The sequence below is a fragment of the Rana temporaria genome, chromosome 13, assembly GCF_905171775.1.
Source record: "Rana temporaria chromosome 13, aRanTem1.1, whole genome shotgun sequence".
In the NCBI taxonomy this organism is placed as follows: Eukaryota; Metazoa; Chordata; class Amphibia; order Anura; family Ranidae; genus Rana; species Rana temporaria.
This window is the reverse complement of record NC_053501.1, coordinates 73,320,694-73,342,944: the sequence shown is the minus strand read 5'-3', so window position 1 is coordinate 73,342,944 and position 22,251 is coordinate 73,320,694. Positions and strand designations below refer to the sequence as shown.

At 46.6% G+C, this 22,251-nt stretch overlaps 2 protein-coding genes across 4 annotated transcripts in view; one reads left to right on the top strand and one right to left on the bottom strand.

The window, feature by feature from the left end:
- The window catches only part of ZFYVE19 (zinc finger FYVE-type containing 19), a 59,340-nt gene extending 48,603 nt beyond the window's left edge, over nt 1–10,737 (bottom strand). Inside the window, exon 1 of one of the 3 annotated variants that reach the window (XM_040332951.1) lies at nt 10,636–10,737. The gene's annotated coding sequence lies outside the window, so the exon portion shown is untranslated. Of the gene's footprint in view, nt 1–4,432; nt 4,447–10,635 lie in introns of those variants that run through there. The other 2 variants (XM_040332949.1, XM_040332950.1) reach the window with 2 other exon arrangements.
- Nucleotides 10,738–10,808: 71 nt separating this feature from the next.
- DNAJC17 (DnaJ heat shock protein family (Hsp40) member C17) overlaps nt 10,809–22,251 on the top strand; it is a 29,661-nt gene continuing 18,218 nt past the window's right edge. The window contains exons 1-2 of the mRNA XM_040332953.1: nt 10,809–10,966; nt 13,412–13,481. Coding sequence (XP_040188887.1) covers nt 10,874–10,966; nt 13,412–13,481 — 163 coding nt within the window. The 5' untranslated portion in view covers nt 10,809–10,873. The remainder of the gene's footprint in view (nt 10,967–13,411; nt 13,482–22,251) is intronic.

Genomic DNA, 22,251 nt, shown 5'->3' with positions numbered 1-22,251 from the left:
TAGGGCTAGAATGAATGCTCTACCAATCGCGGTGATACCTCATATGTGTGGTTTGAACACTGTTTACATATGCGGGCGCTGCTCACGTATGTGTTCGCTTCTGCACGCGAGCTCGGCAGGATGGGGTGCGTTTTCTGGCTCCTAACTTTTTTAGCTGGCTCCTAGATTCCAAGCAAATTTGTCAAACCCTGCACTAAAGTAATATCATTTTTTTTTTAACCACTTAAGGACTGCCGCACGACGATATATACACGTCGACAGAATGGCATGGCTGGGCACAGGCACGTACGTCCCCTTTAAGAAGCCCAGCCATGGGTCGTGAGCACGGCCGGTCCGAAGCTCCATGACCGTGGGACCCGATCGCCGCCGGTGTCCCGCGATCAACTCACCTCTCTGAAGAACGGGGAGAGGTGAGTGTAAACAAACCTTCCCCGTTCTTCTCTGTGGCAGTGTCAGTGATCGTCTGTTCCCTGTCATAGGGAACGACGATCAGTGACGTCACACGTCCAGAAACGCCCCCCTACAGTAAGAAACACACATGAGGTCACACTTAAAGCGGATGTGCCACCCCAAAAATATATTAAAAGCCAGCAGCTACAAATACTGCAGCTGCTGACTTTTAATATAAGGACACTTACCTGTCCTGGAGTCCAGCGGTGATCGCAGCAGATGACGAGCCGATCGCTCGTCACCCTGCTGCTCCCCCCTCCATCCACGGTGAGGGAACCAGGAAGTGAAGCGCTCCGGCTTCACTGCCCGGTTCCCTACGGCGCATGCGCGAGTCGCGCTGCGCCCGCCAATTGGCTCCCGCTGTGTGCTGGGAGCCGAGTGTTCCCAGCATACAACGGGGGACGGACGGGAAGCGGAGAAAAAACCCGTCCTTTGCCCGTATCGTAGGGCCGGAAGTGGGTGCAGATACCTGTCTGTAGACAGGTATCTGCACCCCCCTCCCCCCTGAAAGGTGTCAAATGTGACACCGGAGGGGGGGAGGGTGCCGATCAGCGGGACTCCACTTTAGAGTGGAGATCCGCTTTAACCCCTACAGCGCCCCCTAGTGGTTAACCCCATCACTGCCATTTTCACAGTAACCAGAGCATTTTTATAGAACTTTTCGCTGTGAAAATGACAATGGTCCCAAAAAGGTGTCAAAAGTGTCTGCAATAATGTCACAATCATGAAAAAAAAATAAAAAAAAAATCGCTGATCGCTGCCATTACTGGTAAAAAAAAGAAAATATTAGTAAAAATGCCATAACACTATCCCCTATTTTGTAAACGCTATAACTTTTGAGCAAACCAATTAATAAACACTCATTGCGATTTTTTTTTATATATATATTTTTTTGGGGGATATTTATTATAGCAAAAAGTTTTAAAAAAATGGGGCGGATGGCAGCATAGATCCGGAGCTCCGTCGTCTGCGGGGAAACAGCGGCACATAACAACCCACCAGGTGCACTTTTCGTCCACGCCACCTGGCGTTCCAGCTCTGGGGACCCCCGGGACCATGTCCAGGAAAAGAAAGGAGCAGAGGAGGCCGCAGCGGCTGACAGATTTCTTCTCCCCCGATCAGCATGGAGGTAGGCAAGATGGCGCAGAGGTGGCGTCCACCCCAGTGCACACAGCACATGGCAATAGATCTGGGCAGGCCAGGGCGTCCCAGCACAAAGGTTCCCCCGTGAATCTGCAGTCTCCCTCCCCAACCTCTGGCAGTCCGGATAAAGCAAAGTTTAGGTTGGATGGAGGGGGATCCATGCCTGCAGCCAGCCCTGTTGCTGATTCAGGGGATGATACACGTGAACTCCCAGACTCCATAGAATCCTTCCCCACTGCTCATCAACCTGTGATGGACACTGTTTTGAAGGACATGTTATTATCTTTACGCAGCTCATTACAGTCTGACATGATGCAATGTATGCACAGGTTCCACTCGGATATCCAGGCAGTTGAGGCTAGAGTGGAGCATATTGAGCATAAAATGGGGGAATACGCTGTCACCATCAATGACCTGGTTGATTCGCACGAGGAAAGAGAGGGGGAAACGGAGTGGATAAAAGCTAAGCTCGCAGATATGGAGGACAGAAGCAGAAGAAACAATATGAAAGTGAGGGGGGTCCCCGAGACTGTCCTGCAATCAGATCTGCGCTCTTTTGCCTCCTCCTTGTTCAAGACACTTCTCCCTGAGCTCTCTGACCTAGAACTCACTATTGATAGGATACATAGACTGCCCAAGCCGTCCTTCCTGCCTGAACAGGTTCCCAGGGATGTCATCCTACATTTCCATTTCTTTCACGCCAAGGAACAGCTGATGGCAATAATGCGCAAAAAAGAGCAAATTCCCTCGCAATATCAGAAATTGCAGTTTATTGCGGATTAATCCCAATACACTTTGCAAAAACGGAGAAACTTAAATACCATCACTAAGGTGCTTAGAAATCATAAGATCGATTACAGATGGGGGTATCCCGCCAAACTGACTGTCACTAAGGAGGGTCGCACGCACGCTGTGGAATCGCTGGATAAGGGTATCTCCCTGCTGAAGGAGTGAGGGATTCTTCCTGAGGACACGGCTGTCCCGAATACCTCCACCAGATTTATGTCCCGATCCGATCCCGGGTGGAAAACGGTCACCAATAAAAATGCCAAATCGCATAGCTGAAACTGGTTGGGGTATATACCTATATGTTCTTCCCTGATAGGCGTCCCAGGGGAGCCTATAGGCCTGGACTCACCCCCTCTTAACCTGCGCAGTTTTCCGCTGCTTACGGGTATTCTATCAAGTTGTGATCGATAAGGTTCACACCTTGTTCATGTTGGCTACACGCCAGTTATTTGACTGTTCATGTTTTTTTTTATTATTGCTGCTTTTTTTTTCTCTTTCGTATGTTTTTTTTCTTCTCATTCCCAAGTGTTGTTCAAAGCATCAAATTCAACGTCTACAAAGGAAGCGGTTCCCTGCACAGAGCGATTGAGGATGGAATTGTTTTTTCCAGTTTAACCATGGATGCCTGGAGCGTTTTTACCCTTTCGTCTAATAGTGAGTACGGTACTTTGTTAGTAGCCTTTTGTGACACGGAGCTTACTACATGCCAGTTCCAGAATGGCCACTAGAGGGAGTCACCACCTCAAAAATTAGTTTTCGTTATGATTCCATACCACATATCCTGTTGTTGCTAAAAAGTAAAAAAATATAGATTTTTTAAAATTGTCGCTCTATTTTTGTTTATAGCGCAAAAAATAAAAACCGCAGAGGTGATCAAATACCACCAAAAGAAAGCTCTATTTGTAAGAAAAAAAGGACGCCAATTTTGTTTGGGAGCCACGTCGCACGACTGCGCAATTGTCAGTTAAAGCGACGCAGTGCCGAATCGCAAAAAGGGGCCAGGTCTTTTAGCTGCATAATGGTCCGGGTCTTAACTGGTTAAATAACAAACATGTTATATTTACCTCCACTGTGTAGCTCATTTTGCACAAAGTGGCCCCGATCCACGTCTTCTGGGTTCCCCCGTCCCGCCCCGGCGCGTCATTGGATGTGATTGACAGCAGCGCCAAGCCAATGGCTGCTCTGCTTTCAATCCATCCAGTGTAGCCAGTCAACGGCCAGGCTGAGAACCGAGGAGGATGACAGGGACGAGCGCGGGACTTTCGAGGGGTCAGGTAAGTAAAACGGGGGTTTGGGGGGGGGGGGGGATTGAGCGGTACTGTCCAATGTTTTTTCACCTTAATGCATAGGCTGCATTAAGGTGAAAAAACATTTACCTTTACAACCCCTTTAATCCTTTTTTAGACTAGGAATTCTAGTCTACCCAACTGAAAAAAATCCCCATCCTCTGACGTTATCACAGAGGGCTGACCAAGGCAATGGGGACCATCGTAAATGTAAAACCACCTTTACTGGCTGAGCCCACCCCAATTCATTTTATAAGATAGGGTTGGATGGTCCTGCAATTAAGTGATCTATATGGCCCCCTGACTAGGGGTCGACCGATTATCGGTGCAGCCGATATTCACTTCTTCAGAAGTATCGGTCAAAAAACTGACCGTTGTTACCGATATTGCTTCAAGGGGTTTGCTTTATTATTGTAATAACAACCGATGCGGCTCAGCAGCCACTCGGCTGTTATTAAAAGCAGTGGAAGGGGACGTCCCCTCTCCTCCCGCCATTCGCCCGGGTTCTCCCGTCCCACTGGGAGGCCCGAGCAACCAGCCGGCATATACGCCGGCAGGCCGAAGACCCAAACAAAGCCGATGCTTCATTTGGGTCTCGGATCTAGTAACCAGGACACGATGCCATGACATCACTTCCCGGATTACTGGCATCTTAAAGGAGTCAGTTTTAAAAAATAAAGTACCGTATATACTTGAGTATAAGCCACATTTTTCAGCCCTTTTTTTAAAAATACCCCCCTTGTCTTATACTCGAGTCAGTGTACCTGAAGGGCTGAGGGCATCCATTGTTTAAAAGTCGCGGCTTCCGCCTGGTCCCTTCCCTGGGAAACGCCTATCACGGAACGGGACCAGGAGGAGACCGTGACTTTTAAACAATGAATGGACGTCCACAGCCTGACAAGAATTTCAGGTACACTGACTTGGGCACAGTGAGGTTGCAATGGGCACAGTGAGGCGTGCACATGGGCATTGTTGACCCTCTTTTCCACTTACAGTAGCTGCTGCATTCTCACCCTAGGCTTATACTCAAGACAATACGTTTTCCCAGTTTATGGGGTAAAAGGACAGTGTAATTTTTTTTTTTTTTTTAAATGTACAAAATATTGGCAAATAGTATGGGTTATCAGTAGGCGAGGTGGCCGAAATATCGGTATTGTAGCGGCAACGAAAACACGATATCGGTTGATCCCTACCCCTGACTGAGCCTCTTCCTAATTCCTAGCTCCGGTATAGGTCCTCTTCTTCTCTGTACAGGAGATAAGGAGGGGGGAGAACGGGTTTGACTGATGTGACTGTGTGATCATTGTTATGTTACTTGGGTCCTGTGTGACCCCCACTGATCCTTGTGATCTGTGACACCGGGCGCTCTCTCCTAGAAATAAATGACTTTCAACTGATTATACAGAAAAGTAGGACATGCCAAATCACATGAAAAAAATCTCTAATGCCTACAACTGAAACCAATGGCCACCTCACACATTACAATCTGACTGCAAAATCTGCTTTAGGTCTACCAACAAAAATATACGGCAAGGGTTGCTGACTGGATATTTAAGGTAGGTCCTCATATTACATTGGTTTAATAAATTTAAAGGCGATTGTACAGAGATTGTGTAGTCAGTAATGGTGGTCAGGGGCGTTGCTAGGTGGCAAAAAGGCCAGGGGCTTCAGCCCTATATCCAAGGCCGGGGGGGGGGGGAGTGGTGTATGTGGGCAGAGGCCCGTCAATGCTGACCACTAAACTCGCCTGCCTGGCACACCGACCTGCCTGACCTACCTGAATACACTGATCTGACCTACATACATACACTGACATGACCTACATACAAAAACATGACCTACATACACTGACATGACCTACATACAATGACATGACCTAGTGACATGACCTGCATACAAAGACATGACCTAGTGACATGTCCTACATACAATGACATGACCTACATACAATGACATGACCTACATACAATGACATGACCTACATACAATGACATGACCTAGTGACATGTCCTACATATACTGACATGACCTACATACAATGACATGACCTAGTGACATGTCCTACATACAGGGCAGGACTTAGGGTGGTGGGGGCCCCTGGGCTTGAGTGTTGAAGGGGCCCCCTGGAGCCGAGAATTGGGGGGATCAAAGTTGTTGAGCGGGGGGGGCGAATTGAAGTTGTTGAGCGGGGGGGGAGCACATTAAAGTTGTTGAGCGGGGGGGGGATTTTTCAGTTGTTGAGGGGGGAGTGCCTCTCACCTGTGCCAACAGCCGGGGCCACAGACTGTCATTAGCCCGGCTGTCGGCTTTCTTCCCTTCAGCAGCCACAGTCCTCCACACACCACTCCGGTTCCTCCTGCTTCCGTGCTGCCTCCTCTCGCAGTGCGGGAAAATTAACCCTTTTGCGGGAATGCGGGAAGAAGCTGTCTGTGCGGGAAAGTCCCACAGAATCCGTGCGTGTTGGGAGGTATGCGCAGGGCCGCCATCAGGAATTTTGGGGCCCCTTGCACAGCTTAAGGCATGGGCCCCCTGAAGCAGAGAACCTAGGGGGGGTGGGGGTGCTGTCGCCTGAAATTGAGAAGGGTGGGGGCTGCCGCAAATTGAGAAGCGGGGGGGCCTTTACAAAAAAAAGAAGAAATAAAGAAGAAAACAAATATATATATATATATATATATATATATATATATATATATATATATATAAAAAAAGGGGGGTAGCCATCCGGGGCCCTGGGGACCTCTGGGCCTTTTAATAAAAAGAAAAAATAAACCTCTGGGCCCTTTAATAATAAAAAAAAACATTTATAAAAAATACATAAAAAAAGGGAGGTTGCCATCCGGGGCCCTGGGGACCTCTGGGCCCCTGGGAACCTCTGGGCATTTTAATAAAAAATAAAAAAATAAACATTTATAAAAAAAATAAAAAAAGGGGGGTTGCCACATGGGGCCCTGGGGACCTCCGAGCCCTTTAATAAAAAAAAAATATATATATATATATATATATATATATATATATATATATATATATATATATATATATTACAGTGGGGATCGAAAGTTTGGGCACCCCAGGTAAAAATTTGTATTAATGTGCATAACGAAGCCAAGGAAAGATGGAAAAATCTCCAAAAGGCATCAAATTACAGATTAGACATTCTTATAATATGTCAAAAAAAGTTAGATTTTGTTTCCATCATTTACACTTTCAAAATTACAGAAAACAAAAAAATGGCATCTGCAAAAGTTTGGGCACCCTGCAGAGTTAATATCTTGCACTGCCCCCTTTGGCAAGTATCACAGCTTGTAAACGCTTTTTGTAGCCAGCCAAGAGTCTTTCAATTCTTGTTTGAGGTATCTTCGCCCAGTCTTCCTTACAAAAGTCTTCCAGTTCTTTGAGATTTCTGGGCTGTCTGTCACGCACTGCTCTTTTAAGGTCTATCCATAGATTTTCAATTATGTTGAGGTCAGGAGATTGTGAAGGCCATGGCAAAACCTTCAGTTTACGCCTCTTGATGTAATCCCCCATGGATTTTGAGTTGTGTCTAGGATCATTATCCATTTGTAGAAGCCATCCTCTCTTTAACTTCAGCTTTTTCACAGACGGCATCAAGTTACCATCCAAAATTTGCTGAAATTTTATTGAATCCATTTTTCCTTCTACTCGTGAAATGTTCCCTGTGCCACTGGCTGCAATACAACCCCAAAGCATGATTCATCCACCCCCATGCTTAACAGTTGGACAGAGGTTCTTTTCATTAAATTCTGTGCTCTTTCTTCTCCAAACGTACCTTTGCTCATTCCGGCCAAAAAGTTGTATTTTAACCTCATCGGTCCACAGAACTTGTTTCCAAAATGCATCAGGCTTGTCTATATGTTCATTTGCGAAGTTCAAACGCTGATTTTTGTGGTGAGGACGTAGAAGAGGTTTTCTTCTGATGACTCTTCCATGAAGACCATATTTGTACAAGTATCTCTTTATAGCGGAATAGTGTACCACAACTCCAGTGTCTGCCAGATCTTTCTGGAGGGATCGTGCAGTCAAACGTGGGTTTTGAATTGCTTTTCTCACAATCCTGCGAGCTGTTCTGTCTATTTGTCTTGGTCTTCCAGATCTTGCTTTAACTTCCACTGTTCCTGATGACTGCCATTTCTTAATTATATTCCGAACAGGAGGATATTGACATCTGAAAATGCTTTGCCATCTTCTTATAGCCTTCTCCAGCTTTGTGAGCGTCAACTTTTTTCAGTTTCAATTTTCTAGACAACTGCTTAGAAGAACCCATGGTGCTGATTGTTGGGGCAAGGTCAGATGAGTCTGGGCATTTAAAACCTTTGAGATTGACATCACCTGGTCATCCCAGACGATGATTGAGAACAATCCATGACACTGGCAGATCTCAGTTTTGCAAAGGGGGTGCAGTGCATGCTATAAATTCTGCAGGGTGCCCAAACTTTTGCAGATGCCATTTTTTTGTTTTCTGTAATTTGGTGTAAATGATGGAAATAAAATCTAACTTTTTTTGACATATTATAAGAATGTCTAATCTGTAATTTGATGCCTTTTGGAGATTTATCCATCTTTCCTTGGCCTCGTTATGCACATTAATACAAATTTCTACCTGGGGTGCCCAAACTTTCGATCCCCACTGTATATAAAAAAATAAAAAAGGTGGGTTGCCATCCGGGGGCCGTGGAGACCCCTGAGCCCTTTAATAATAATAATAATAATATATATATATATTATTATTATTATTATTAAAGGGCCCAGGGGTCTCCAGGGCCCCGGACGGCAACCCCCCTTTTTTTATTTATTTTTTGTAAAAAAATGTTTTTTTATATATATTTTTTATTTTTATATATATATATATATATATATATATATATATATATATATATATATTATTATATATATATAAAAATAAAAAATATATAAAAAAAACATTTTTTTACAAAAAATAAATAAAATAAATAAAAATAAATAAAAAAAAAAAAAAAAAAAGGGGGGGTTGCGGTCCAGGGCCCTGGGGGGCTCCGGGCCCCTGGGGACCTCTGGACCCCTAAAAAAAAAAAAAAAAAAAAAAAAAAAATTTTTTTTTTTTTTTTTTTTTTAGGGGGCCCCCTATTGGGTGGGGCCCCTGGGCTTGAGCCCAGTCAAGCCCAATGGTAAGTCCGGCCCTGCCTACATACAATGACATGACCTACATACAATGACATGACCTACATACAATGACAAGTCCTACATACAATGACAAGTCCTACATACAATGACATGACCTACATACAATGACATGACCTACATACAATGACATGACCTAGTGACATGTCCTACATATACTGACATGACCTACATACAATGACATGACCTAGTGACATGTCCTACATACAATGACATGACCTACATACAATGACAATGACCTACCGACATGTCCTACATACAATGACATGACCTACATACAATGACATGACCTACATACATGTCCTACATACAATGACATGACCTACATACAATGACATGACCTACATACAATGACAAGACCTACATACAATGACAAGACCTACATACAATGACAAGACCTACATACAATGACAAGACCTACATACAATGACAAGTCCTACATACAATGACAAGTCCTACATACAATGACATGACCTACATACAATGACATGACCTACATACACACTCACTGACCTACCTCAGCCGGCGCGCCCAATGTGCCCATCATGGTCATAGAGATGCAGCCAGAGGAGGAGCCGAGGAGGAGAGAAGAGCCGCGGAACCGAGCAGGGATGTGGTGCGGCGGGTGGCATTGTAATTCCCACCTTCTGGAGCCTGCAGCACCTATGATGGACATCACATGTCCTGCGGTCCCGACATTGGACCAGTGGGACGTCCATCATAGGCGCTGCAGGCTCCAAAAGGCGGGACCTGCTATGTCTCTCAGCCACACTCAGCGGCGCTCGGAGGCTGTAGGAATCAGAATGGTCCCTGCTCGGTGGTGATCGGGGCTAATAATTAAATACTGCATACCTGAGACTCTGGGCTTTTCGGGGACCCATTTGGGGCTCCAGCCTCCCCAGCCCACCCCTAACAACGCCCCTGATGGTGGTACAGTACCCTTTGTTAAAGGGTCGATTGATTTTATAATTGATCTCTGCCGATTGGAATAATAAGTGGATTTCGATTGCACCGATATGCTACAATCCCTTCAAGCCTGATGATTGAGGTGACCAGATTTTTTTAATTAAATCCGGGGACATATTTTTTTTTTTTACTAGAAATGGCGGCAATCAGCGACTCTCTGCCCTTTGCCACCACCGCCCACCCTGTCAAGTCTTACTCTCCGGGCCCCGGCTACTACCCGGAGGAAGATCCGCCAGGGAAGGCAAGGAGATAGGCAGGTGGCTGGCCGGGACTTGAGCCAAGGCAGAAGAACATGCGAGCGAAGCTGAATGGACATGCACCCGAAACTGAAGAAATAGTCCCTCTGTTCTGACCAGCACATGATCATCAGATAATGGGAAAAAATATACACCCCCCCTAAGCTAATAGGAGCTGCAGAGGGGGGGGGGGGGGTGTAATTCAGATTTTTTATTTATTTTTTATTCTGCACTGACTGTCTTTGAAATTGCCCCAGCCCCTGTTCAAATCCAATCCGGGGACAGTGTCCTCAATCCGGGGACAGTGTCCTCAATCCGGGGACAGTGTCCTCAATCCGGGGACAGTGTCCTCAATCCGGGGTCAGTGTCCTCAATCCGGGGTCAGTGTCCTCAATCCGGGGTCAGTGTCCTCAATCTGGGGACAGTGTCCTCAATCTGGGGACTGTCCCCGGAGACTGGGGATGTCTGGTCACCCTAACATACATATAATATGAGGATATGTCATATACATTTGTATTTCACATCACACTCAGCTCTTTCCTATACGAAGCTTAGAAACATGAAACAGATGGAAGTTCTTCTTTAGTTACCTGAAGGGTGTCCAGGTCCCTGAACTGGTCAGAAGATCTCCAACTTTCAGGAAATGGAATTGTTGTGGCCGCAGGGCATGCTGGGAATTGTAGTCCGATTGCTGATAATTATGTGCTGTGTATGTACTACATTTCCCACCGTACCTAGCGCTCTAAGACGTCATCATACTGCGACAGGAGGACGTACACTTATCCGGAGAGGATTTTATGTTCATGTAGAAGACAGAAAATACCGAGAATGGCGGCGGGGAAGACTCCGGGCTCCAAGGAGCTCATGCAGATGGATCTGTACGGGCTGCTGGGGATAGAAGCCGATGCCAGCCAGAGAGAGGTGAGGGGACACCTGCAATATGGGGGCTTTGTGTAGGAGTTTGGGGGGGATGCTCTGCAGGTGAAGGAGTTGGGGGGGTGCTCTGCAGGAGAAGGTGTGTGTAGGGCTCCCAGTGACTAAATATAGAGAAAGGAAGAATCCGATTCTTTTCCCTTGTGACTGTTCACCTGTCACTTGGAAAGTGCAAAGTCTGGTGCAGCTCTGCATTGTAGCCAATCGGCTTCTAAATTCAGTGTGTTTTGCTTTGACAAAAAAATAAAAACTGTCAGCTGATTGGCTTCTATGCAGAGCTGCACCAGATTTTGCGCTCTTCTATGGACTCCAACTCCCATCGGACCAAAGTAGTACAGGGACTACATTGAAGTCGCACAGAGATTTATGGTTATCATTGGGTGCGGCTTGTCATGCGATTCTGATGTCCAAAGTTGCAGGAATAGTCACACAAGTGTGAAAGGGGCCTAGACCAACGCCAATGTTCATGTCCAGCCCCAGTGGCGGCTGGTGTTTAAAATGTTTGGGGGGGCGCAAGCAAACGAAAAAAAACAATTGCCGCCACTGTGGCATGCCATCCGTTGTCGCCACTGTGCCATGCCATATGCAGCCACTGTGCCCTGTAACATGCTGCCAGATTGCCCCTGCCCGACACTTACCTTTCTGGGGTCAGCCATCCTCCTCACCGTCCCTGGATGTCTTCTCCTGCCCTTGATGACGATTCAGCCAATCAGGTCACCGGTAACCACAACCGGTGAACCTGATTGGCTGAGACGCCTGTCAGTGTTAACCAGGGAACACACCCCCCCATGCGTCCCCTGGTTAACTATTTGGAAGCTGATTACAGCCCTCAGGCTGTAATCAGAAAGCCTAGCGGAGCCGCTGGCTCTGATAGGCACTTCCAAAGCCAACCAGCTGCCGTTATTCAGATGGCCGGTGACTTAACGTTCTTGTTCCACTATCTGGGAAGTTCCACACCCGACTGCGCAGACTCCGGGCATGGGCAGTAACGGGCTATGGGCAGGCTACGGAAATAGCCGAACGCAACAGCTGATCGTCAGCTGTTAATGCGCTCGGCCACGGTTGCCATCGAGTGCGCGCTCGGCGGACACGCTGAGCGACACTCGCGGACAAGGGTTGGCGGCGGGTTGGTGGGAATAAGACACAACAGGTGCTCGCACACAGGCGGGAATATTGCACCTAGGTTGGCGGGAATATTGCACCTAGGTTGGCGGGAATATTGCACCTAGGTTGGCGGGAATATTGCACCTAGGTTGGCGGGAATATTGCACCTAGGTTGGCGGGAATATTGCACCTAGGTTGGCGGGAATATTGCACCTAGGTTGGCGGGAATATTGCACCTAGGTTGGCGGGAATATTATTAAAACTATTTTGATGGGAATATTGGACCAGTCAGCCCCCCTCCCCCACACTAAGAAGCACTCACAGGGTACACATTTAACCCTTCCCTCGTCACATTTATCCATCCATCCCGCCAATACATGACCCATCCATCCCGCCAATACATGACCCATCCATCCCGCCAATACATGACCCATCCAAATGTATTACTTGATGCCCCTTGCTGCTGTATAGAATCATGTATAACCAATCAAAAAAAATATTACATGTTTAATGTCACATTCCTCCCCTTCCTGCCCACCTGCTGAGTGGCAGTGTGCATTACCTAGCATCGGCGGCGTGTATGAGAAGTCATCGGGAGCGAGCGCATCGACAACTCACGAACAGCTGTTCCCGCTCGGCTGTTTCCGTCGGCTCCTCGTACACCTGCGCACTGCACGAGGAACAAATACCATAGCTGGAACCAGCACGGCAGATCACCGGCGCTCACCAGGGGGCCGGTCATCTGAATAGTGGGCGGCAGCAGTAATACATGGATTCATGCAATGCATGAATCTGTCTATTGTATTCAGTGGCGGTGCAGGAGAAAGGGGGCAGCGCTCCTGTGCCCTCTATGGACGCACCGCCACTGTCCAGCCCAGTCTTTTTGTCACGGTATTGGATAGAGTGGGGAAGGATTAGAGTCCTTGTCAGATTTTTGCTGCTAGCCGGGGTTCTGTTGGAGAGATTTTTCCCTCACTTCCTGTTTCTGGCTGACAACGTTTTTATCACAGCATTTGAGAGGAAATCACTGAAAGCAACAAATACTGAAATGGAAATGTTTCTATTTTATTAGGAGGTGAAGAAGGTTGGAGCTGTGAGATTTCTCCTGTCACTTCCTGTCTGATAAAACCACGGGCAGCAGGACATGAAGTATGAGAGGAATTCTCTCCAATGGAGACTCCAAAATGAGAAAATCCTCTTTACTATAAAGCTTGTTCCCTTTCTGCACCCTGAGAACCTAATAGTAGGCTGGAGCTGCACTTTCATACAAGTATTTCTCCTCTGTGTGTGAAACTCACTAAACATTCTTCAAATCTTTTATTTCCTCAGATTAAAAAGGCGTACAGACAGAAAGCCCTGACCTGCCATCCAGACAAAAATCCCGACAATCCTCGAGCCGGTAAGAACCACGAGCTTCTGTTACTGATAGAAAATGGTTTTACATGGGGAACAAATTAGAGTGCGGTGTGTTTGCTTTGTCTATAAGACAGGGAATGTGATGGAATGTTTTTACAGGGAATTGTACAAATCTATATCCTTTATGTACATGTGGAAGATGGGAAACTGGTCTGTTTGATCTTTTTCATCTGAATGTTCATACAGAAAATTGTAAATCATTTGCCTAAGGTGTATCTAAACCCGGAAAAATACAAGTCACGTATTGGTTAGTCATGTACCTGTCCTCGGATGTGGTGGCTGCATTCATTCTTTCTTTTCATCTGGTAATATACACTTCTTGTCCCTGTATGGCTATACTCGCTTCTCTCTTAAAGCGGTGTTTTACCCTAAAAAACAACTTTATAGCATCTCATTCAGCATAGTAGCGCGAGCTACAGTATGCCTTTATATTTTTTTTCGGCGCCGTACTCACTGTTTAATCGAGTAGTAAAATTTCAGACTCCCCGCGGGGAATGGGCGTTCCTATTCAGAGGGCTCGTCATTGACGGCCGGCTATGGCGCGTCACGCTTCAGGAAAATAGCCGGAGTAGGTCTCGGCTCTTCCCAGCGCTATACGGCGCTTGCGCACAGACATCGGAGCTGACTGTGCAGGTGCTGTTTAGAGCAAACACCTATTTCGGCTATTTCCGTGAAGCGTGACGCGCCATAGCCGGCCGTCAATCACGAGCCCTCTGAATAGGAACGCCCATTCCCCTGAAACTTTACTACGCGATTACAGAGTGAGTACGGCGCCAAAAAAAATATAAAGGCATACTGTAGCTCACGCTACTATGCTGAATGAGATGCTAGAAAAAAAAAGTTTTAGGGAGAACCCCCGCTTTAAGTACAAACTTGAGGGGTTTTTTTTTTTCGTTCAACCCAGCAGGTTGAATGGGGGAAAAAAAACTGTCCGCTCTGGTCAGAGCCGCTGTACTGACACTCTGATGTCAGTACAGCGATTTTTTTTCTCACTGAGTTGTTGTGTTTTGACAGGGGATGGGCCCCTCGCCAGAACACTCTCTGGTCAGCGCTCTGACAATGGCTGAGAGCACTAATTGGGAACCAGTTGGCTGATGGTTTTCCAGGATGCTCGTCCAACGGAAGTCGGCCCAACTGCCATACACACGGGCTGAATGTCGGGCGGTTTTTATTAACTCAGCCGATGTCACCCAGTATTCGGCCCATGTGTACAAATCCTGTAGTTCGGGGTCTCAAACTGGCGGCCCTCCAGCTGTTGTGAAACTACATGTCCCATGAGGCATTGCAAGGCTGACGGTTACAAGCATGATGGGACTTGTAGTTGTGCAACTGCTGGATCGCCGCCAGTTTGAGACCCTTGCTATAGTTGGTCCACAGCATGGACTTAAAGCGGAGTTCCACCCAAAAGTGGAACTTCCGCTTAATCCACTCCTCGCCCCCTTACATGCCACATTTGGCATGTAATTTTTTTTGGGGGGGGGAGTGGGGGCTTCAGGAGGAGTGGGATTTCCTGTCCCACTTCCTCCTTCCGTCGAGGGGCTGCTAAGGCGAATAGTCTAATTGCCTTTCTGCAGCCCCTCCCTGTAGGCGATCGCCTGTCCAATTGGATGGCGCCGCTCGCGCATGCGCAGTGGGTGCCCGGCCGTGAAGCCGAAAGCTGTCACGGCCGGGTACCCACACTTGGAATGAAGACGCCGGAGGAGCGGAGCCCCGGCCGGCGCGTTGCTGGAACGTGGAGCAGGTGAGTGTATGCTTATTAAAAGCCAGCAGCTACACTTTTTGTAGCTGCTGACTTTTAATTAACATAAAAAATTACTGGAACACCCCTTTAAAAAAAAAAACATGGTCTTTGTTCGTCTTAATGATTTCTGGGATTATTAGTTTACAAAGAACGATGAGATTGCTTTTGCTGACTTTTTCAGCTCACCGGAAGTAAGTAGGACTCTGCATTTCTGGTAAATGAAGAAAAAAACAATGCAGCCACCAAGGATTGGTAACTGCAATATTTTAAATTTTTGGGGGTTTAGAAAAACTGTAATTGTTTGCCGTTGGCTCTTTAGAGGTTCGCTAAGCAAACTTTTTAATCTTAAAGTAGTTGTAAAGGTTGAATTTTATTTTAATGCATTGTCTGCATAAAGATAAAATGCATTTTTTTATGCAGCCCTCCCAATACATACCCGAGCCTCAATCCAGTAATGTGCACGAGAGCTGCTGCTGTCCTGCGCCTCTGCCATTGGCTCCCGCAGTTATCAATAACAGCCAAGGGGGAGGGGGCGGGGCTGTGCCCTGTTATGTGTGTCTTATGGGCACAGTGCAGGGCTTTGGAGTGCAAGCGGCTTGCTATAGGGGCACTCAGCAGAGGGAGGAGCCATCGGGGACCCAAGAAGAGGAGGGTCTGGGCTGCTCTGTACAAAACCATTACACAGAGCAGGGACGTAGAAGATGTTTGTTATTAAAAATTAAGCCTTTAGTATTCCTTTAATCCAAAGCATTTTTTGCACTGGAGCACCTGCATTTTATATGCATTTAGAGTAAATTTCTAAACGCGTAGAAATGCATGCTATGGTTTTGCAAGGATGCATTCACTGTGTATCTAGCTGCGTTTAAGTGAAATCAGTGTAGCTGCATTTCAAGAAAATAGAATTGTGTGTCCAGGATCTGATTGCAAACCCTAAATTCATGTGACTGAATGCCAGAGCAGTTTTCTCAAATCGCCTTTCAGGACAACCTTGGAGAGAGAGCGCAGCTCCGCCTCTTCTGTAGGAAACACCCACAGGCTTTAAATCCCTCCTCTTCCACCATGGCTTCAGTTATTGTGTTTCCTCCGCCATGGTGGAAGCATCAGGTTGGAGCCAGGGAGCTGCGTTCTCTCCAAGGCTGGAGACAGGCTTTTCCCTCATTGTTTTCCTTTTTTGTAAAGGCTGCGACTAAACCATCCCAGCTCCCCCACTGTACCTTTAAGGGGGGATGCTCCGGAGTCCTCTGGTCTCGCCTGCTCACGGGAGCTTTGGGATCCATAGGGGATGCGGCGTCTGGTGCCCGGAGTCCGCAGGTTTTGGCCCCGGTGGTCGGGCAGGTACCGTTTCTTTCAAAGAAACATGTCCTGCATGTCGGTTCCGGGTCCCGGTCTGGCGGGTGACGTCACGCCGGCGACGCGGCGTTTCCTGTGGAGGCGTGGCTCCTGGCGCCTGGAACGCAGGGACTAGAGGGCGGGTTCTCTGACCGGCGCTTCCGTTTCCGGCTCCTATTGATGACGCGGAGCCCGGGAAACTCAAAAACCCAGCGTTTTCCTCTACAGCTGTCTCTCTGCAATGGAGGAAAGTTACAGCGATGGCGGATGCAGGCGCCGTCAGGCCCAGGTAAGAGGGGTACAATGGTGCCTTTATTCTGATCCTTATGGGCTTACTATTGTTGTGTTTGGTTGTTTCCTCCCTATGGGAGCCTGCTCTGCTCTGATGGAAGCTTGTGCTGGGCCATCTAGCAGAATCTCTGGTGGTTGCTATGTTTTATTTTTCTTCTTAAAGGGGACATTTTTCACTCTGGTGGTGGTATTAGCACGGTGGTGGTTTCCCTTGCTTAGCTAATAGAGCTTTGATTTAAATCAGTTTAATTTCTCGTTTCAGGAGAAAACTGCTAGTAAAACTAAACCAGCAAATCCACCAAGCCAAAGGAAATGTCCTTCCTGTAAAAACCCTCTGAGAGACTCTTGGCAGAAAGCCATGTGTAGATCGTGTATTAAAGAACTAGTTGAAGAGGAATCTTCTCAACAAATTAAAGAATTATTTTCATCAGTCAGGGAACTTTCGGACTCACTTAGTTCAGTTAAATCCATGCTAGTACAGAGTTCGGTCCATACTGAGCCCCAGCAACCACCAGCAAGCCCACGAGCTTCCACCTCCAGGCCAGTAGTGGTGGACTCTGGGGATGAAGGGACAAGTACTCTTCCCTCACTTATAGACTCTGAGGAAGAGGAAGAAGAGGATGCTAGCAGAACCTCTAAATATAAATTATCCCTGGAGGATGTGGATGAACTTTTAGGTGCAATCTACACTACCCTTGATATTCAGGAGGAAAGAGTACAACTATCAGTCCATGATAAAATGTACCAGGGTATGGATGACTCCAAACATAGAGTCTTTCCTGTTCATAAAGTGTTATCTGACACAGTTAAGAAAGAATGGAAAGATCCGGAAAAAGGTCCCTTCCTACCTAAATCTCTTAAGAGAAGATTTCCCTTTGAAAATAAAGAAACCGAGGTTTGGAATAAAAAACCCAGAGTGGATGCTGCCTTTTCACAGGTTTCTAGAAGGACAGATCTGGCCTTTGAAGACATGGGGGTCTTGAAAGATGCGATGGACAAAAGAGCAGATGCTCTCCTTAAAAAAGCTTGGGACTCCGCATCCGCCAGCCTTAAACCAGCCATGGCTTCCACGGTGGTAGCAAGAAACCTGGAATGCTGGGTAGAGAAACTGAAGGGCCACATTGAAGCAGGCACCCATAGGAAAGACCTTTTAGACTCCTTTCCTCTAATCCTTAATGCAATTAAGTACATGGCTGATGCATCAGCCGAATCAATTAAAATGGCAGCCAGATCCTCAGCACTTGTCAATTCAGCTAGGCGTGCAGTCTGGCTAAAAACATGGTCAGGGGATACAGCCTCAAAGATTAAACTTTGTGGCATCCCTTTTTCAGGGGATTTTCTTTTTGGGCCAGACCTGGAAACAGTCTTAGATAGAACGGCCGATAAAAAGAAGGCTTTCCCAGCCAAGAAGAAACAGACGTTTAAAAAGAATTTTCGTGCTGTTCAACAACCCTACAAAAATAGAGAGGATGTCAACAAAAAACGTTGGATTCCTCAAAAGGGTAGGGGAAGAGGTGGGGTTCTCTTCAGATCTCCTCCAGATCAAACCCCTAAAGACAAATGACAAAACTACTCCAGTAGGGGGAAGATTGTCATCCTTTCTCCCTCAGTGGAGTCAAATATCCACAAGCCCTTTCGTAAAGAACATCATTTCACAGGGTTACAAACTGGAATTCTCGGAGTGTCCGCCAAGCAGGTTTTACATTACAGCCCTTCCAAGAGACCAGGAAAAGGCTTCGGCCATGATGAACCTTTTACAGGATCTGATTCAACAAGAAGTCATTGTCCAGGTCCCGAAACAGCAGGAGGGTCGGGGGTTTTATTCCCATATATTTCTTGTAAAAAAACCTTCAGGCAAATACCGGTTGATTCTGAATCTAAAGATCCTGAACAGATCAATACGGTACAAACACTTCCGTATGGACACAATTTACTCCATCACAAAACTGCTGTCTCCAGGCTGCTTCATGGCATCCCTGGACCTAAGGGATGCCTATTTGCATGTGCCAATAGCACCAGCTTCCCAAAAATTCCTTCGCCTGGCCATCAATCTGGGAACATCAGTATGGCATCTCCAATTCAGGGCCCTACCATTTGGCCTGTCATCTTCCCCCAGAGTTTTCACAAAGATTATGGCGGAAGCCCTGGAGCCTCTAAAACTGAGAGGGATCTCGGTCGTGCCATACCTGGACGACCTATTATTTTTCGCAGATTCCAGGGATCAGCTTGTGACGAACCTCCAAACGTCACAGACTCATCTCAAAAATCTAGGTTGGATTTTGAATTTAGAAAAATCGCATCTAGATCCCTCTCGGGAGATGAGGTTTCTAGGCTACACCCTAAACTCAGTAGTGCAAAAAGTGTTCCTGCCTCAGGAAAAGATAGACAAAATCTTTTCAGCAGTGGGTCAGATCCAGACGAACCTTTTAGTACCAGTCAGAACAGTTATGTCAGTTCTGGGCCTTCTTACAGCTACAATTCCAGCAGTCCAGTGGGCAAGACTGCACTCCAGACCACTCCAGAAAAACATCTTGCAGGTCTGGTCACACCAGGTGCCGTTCGAAAAACGTTTCAAACTATCTGCGAAAGTGAAACGAGCACTATGGTGGTGGAGGGACCCTTCCAATCTAACGAAAGGTCTCCCATGGTTTTTTTCCCCTGGACAAGCGTCTAACAACCGATGCAAGCTCCTGGGGTTGGGGAGCCCATCTGGAGGGTCAAACCGCTCAGGGCACGTGGTCAAAAATAGAGGCAAAAAAATCGTCAAATTGGCGAGAATTGAAAGCCATTCATTTGGGTCTGATAGCTTTTCAACAGGAGGTCAAAGGACATCATGTACAGATTCTGTCAGACAATACGACAGCAGTGATCTATGTGTTAAAGCAAGGGGGAACCAGGAGCAAAGGGCTCATGGACTTAGCCAATCAACTTCTGTCATGGGCGGAAATAAATGTGGCCTCCCTATCGGCAGTCCATCTGAAGGGATCACAAAATCTCCTAGCAGATCTGCTAAGCAGAAAAAGAGTGGTGGAAGCAGAATGGAGTCTGAACCAGGAAGTGTTCAATATGATATCGGAGGAATGGGGACATCCCCAAGTGGACCTGTTTTCAAGTCAACAAAATACGAAGGTCCAGGAATTCTTTTCTATTCACAGAATGGATCAGGCAGTGGGGATAGACGCCCTAGCACACCCATGGAATTACCGGCTGTGTTACGCCTTTCCCCCTTTTCCGCTAATTCCTCTGGTCCTAAGGAAATTCAGGGAGGAAAACACCAACTTGCTCCTGATCGCTCCTTTTTGGCCAAAAAGGCCTTGGTTTGCAACACTTTTGAACCTGGCCTCAAAACCTCCCTGGAAATTACCATACAGGAAGGATCTATTGACACAGGGCTCTGTGTGCCATCCGGAAGCAAGCAGGCTACATCTAAGTGCTTGGTTTCTGAAGAAGACCTTCTAAAATCTAAAGGACTTTCCGATAAAGTAGTTAAAACTCTACTATCAAGTAGAAAAGAGGTAACTAGGTCCATCTACCTCAAAGTATGGAAGAAATTTAACTCTTGGTGTTCTTCCAAAAATTTCGAAATCAAGAGTACTATTTCAGTTCTGGAATTTCTCCATGAAGGAATGGAGAAAGGTCTAGCCGCCAGCACCCTGAAAACACAGGTAGCGGCTCTCTCAGTTTATCTTGAAAGATCTTTATCCAAAGAAACTTTAATTTCTAGATTTTTTAGGGCTCTGGCTCGAAATAGACTGATAGCCCTCAAAGTTTTCCCTTGTTGGGACTTATCTATTGTTTTGCAAGGTCTCACGGGAGCTCCGTTTGAACCTTTACAGAGTGCATCGTTAAAAAATTTAGTTCTCAAAACAATTTTTTTAGTTGCCATTACATCAGCAAGGAGAATCAGTGAGCTCCAAGCTCTAGCAATTAAGGAACCCTTCCTTAGAGTTTTGCCAGACCGAGTGGTCCTTCAAACGGATCCAGCCTTCCTACCGAAAGTGGCCTCAACTTTCCATCGGTCGCAAGAAATAATTCTACCAACATTTTCCTCAGTTCCGGCTAATGCAGGAGAAGAAGCTTTCCATACACTGGATGTAAGGAGATGTCTGTTACAGTTCCTTTCCGTCACCAAGGAGTTCAGGAAATCAAACGCTCTTTTTGTGGTATTCTCCGGTTCCCGAAAAGGGGAAAAAGCTTCTAAGAGTACGCTCGGTAGGTGGCTTAGACAAGCAATTTCTGAAGCCTATCAAGCAAAAGGAGAAGTTCCTCCTTCTGGGATCGCTGCTCACTCTACAAGGTCAACCGCAGTTTCCTGGGCCGAAAGGGCCGGTGCTACGCCTGATCAGATCTGTAAGGCTGCTACTTGGTCCAGTTTTTCAACTTTTATTCGGCACTACAGGTTGGACTTGCTGTCGGCCGCAGATCAAGCCTTCGGCAGGAAGGTACTGCAGGCAGTAGTCCCACCCTAGGGTAAGTTACTTGGTTATCCTCTCCAAGGTTGTCCTGAAAGGCGATTTGAGAAAGGCCTAGTTAGACTTACCGGTGACGGTATTTCTAAGAGCCTTTCAGGACAACCGCTATTTCCCTCCCTAAAATGTATATAAAAAAGTAAAGTATGTATCTATCATGGTGTTGTGGTTCTCTGTGCTTTGTTTTCCAGTGCCGGAGGCCACACAATAACTGAAGCCATGGTGGAAGAGGAGGGATTTAAAGCCTGTGGGTGTTTCCTACAGAAGAGGCGGAGCTGCGCTCTCTCTCCAAGGTTGTCCTGAAAGGCTCTTAGAAATACCGTCACCGGTAAGTCTAACTAGGCCTTTTGAATTTTTTGCACACAATAAAAAAAAAGTCATTTTGGGCCTGAAGATTACATTTTCTGGAAGCAGACACCCTAGAGAATAAAATGGTGGTAATTTTCTCATGTCGCTTGATATTACCGCAAATGTCTAGGAAATGCAAAATGTCAGTAAGACTTTTTTTGCAATATAAAAATATATTATATTTCTATATCACCTAGGGGGGGAAAGTCCCTTTTTTTTTATGTGATCATTTTTAGTTGATAGGTTCTCTTTAAAGAGGCATGTTGGATCTAGAAGGCCATGCATGTCTCCTCTGGACTCCACTGAATGTATTGGCAATGCAGATCGCATTGCAATGCTACCCGGGGACACTGAGAGGCTGACCTGGAAGTGCTGTCATACACGTGTTTCTGTTCTTTTTCGCTTTCCCTTCCACCCGCCGGCAGATGTTATGTCTGTTCCCGGGCCTGCAGATGGGCAAGCGGTGCCCAGAATACATAGCAGGGGTGTATGGAGACAATCGGGTGACAGCGCAACCGCCGAATGCATCCACAAGTCTGTCACTTTTCACAAATCTGGTGACTGCAGCCACGGGA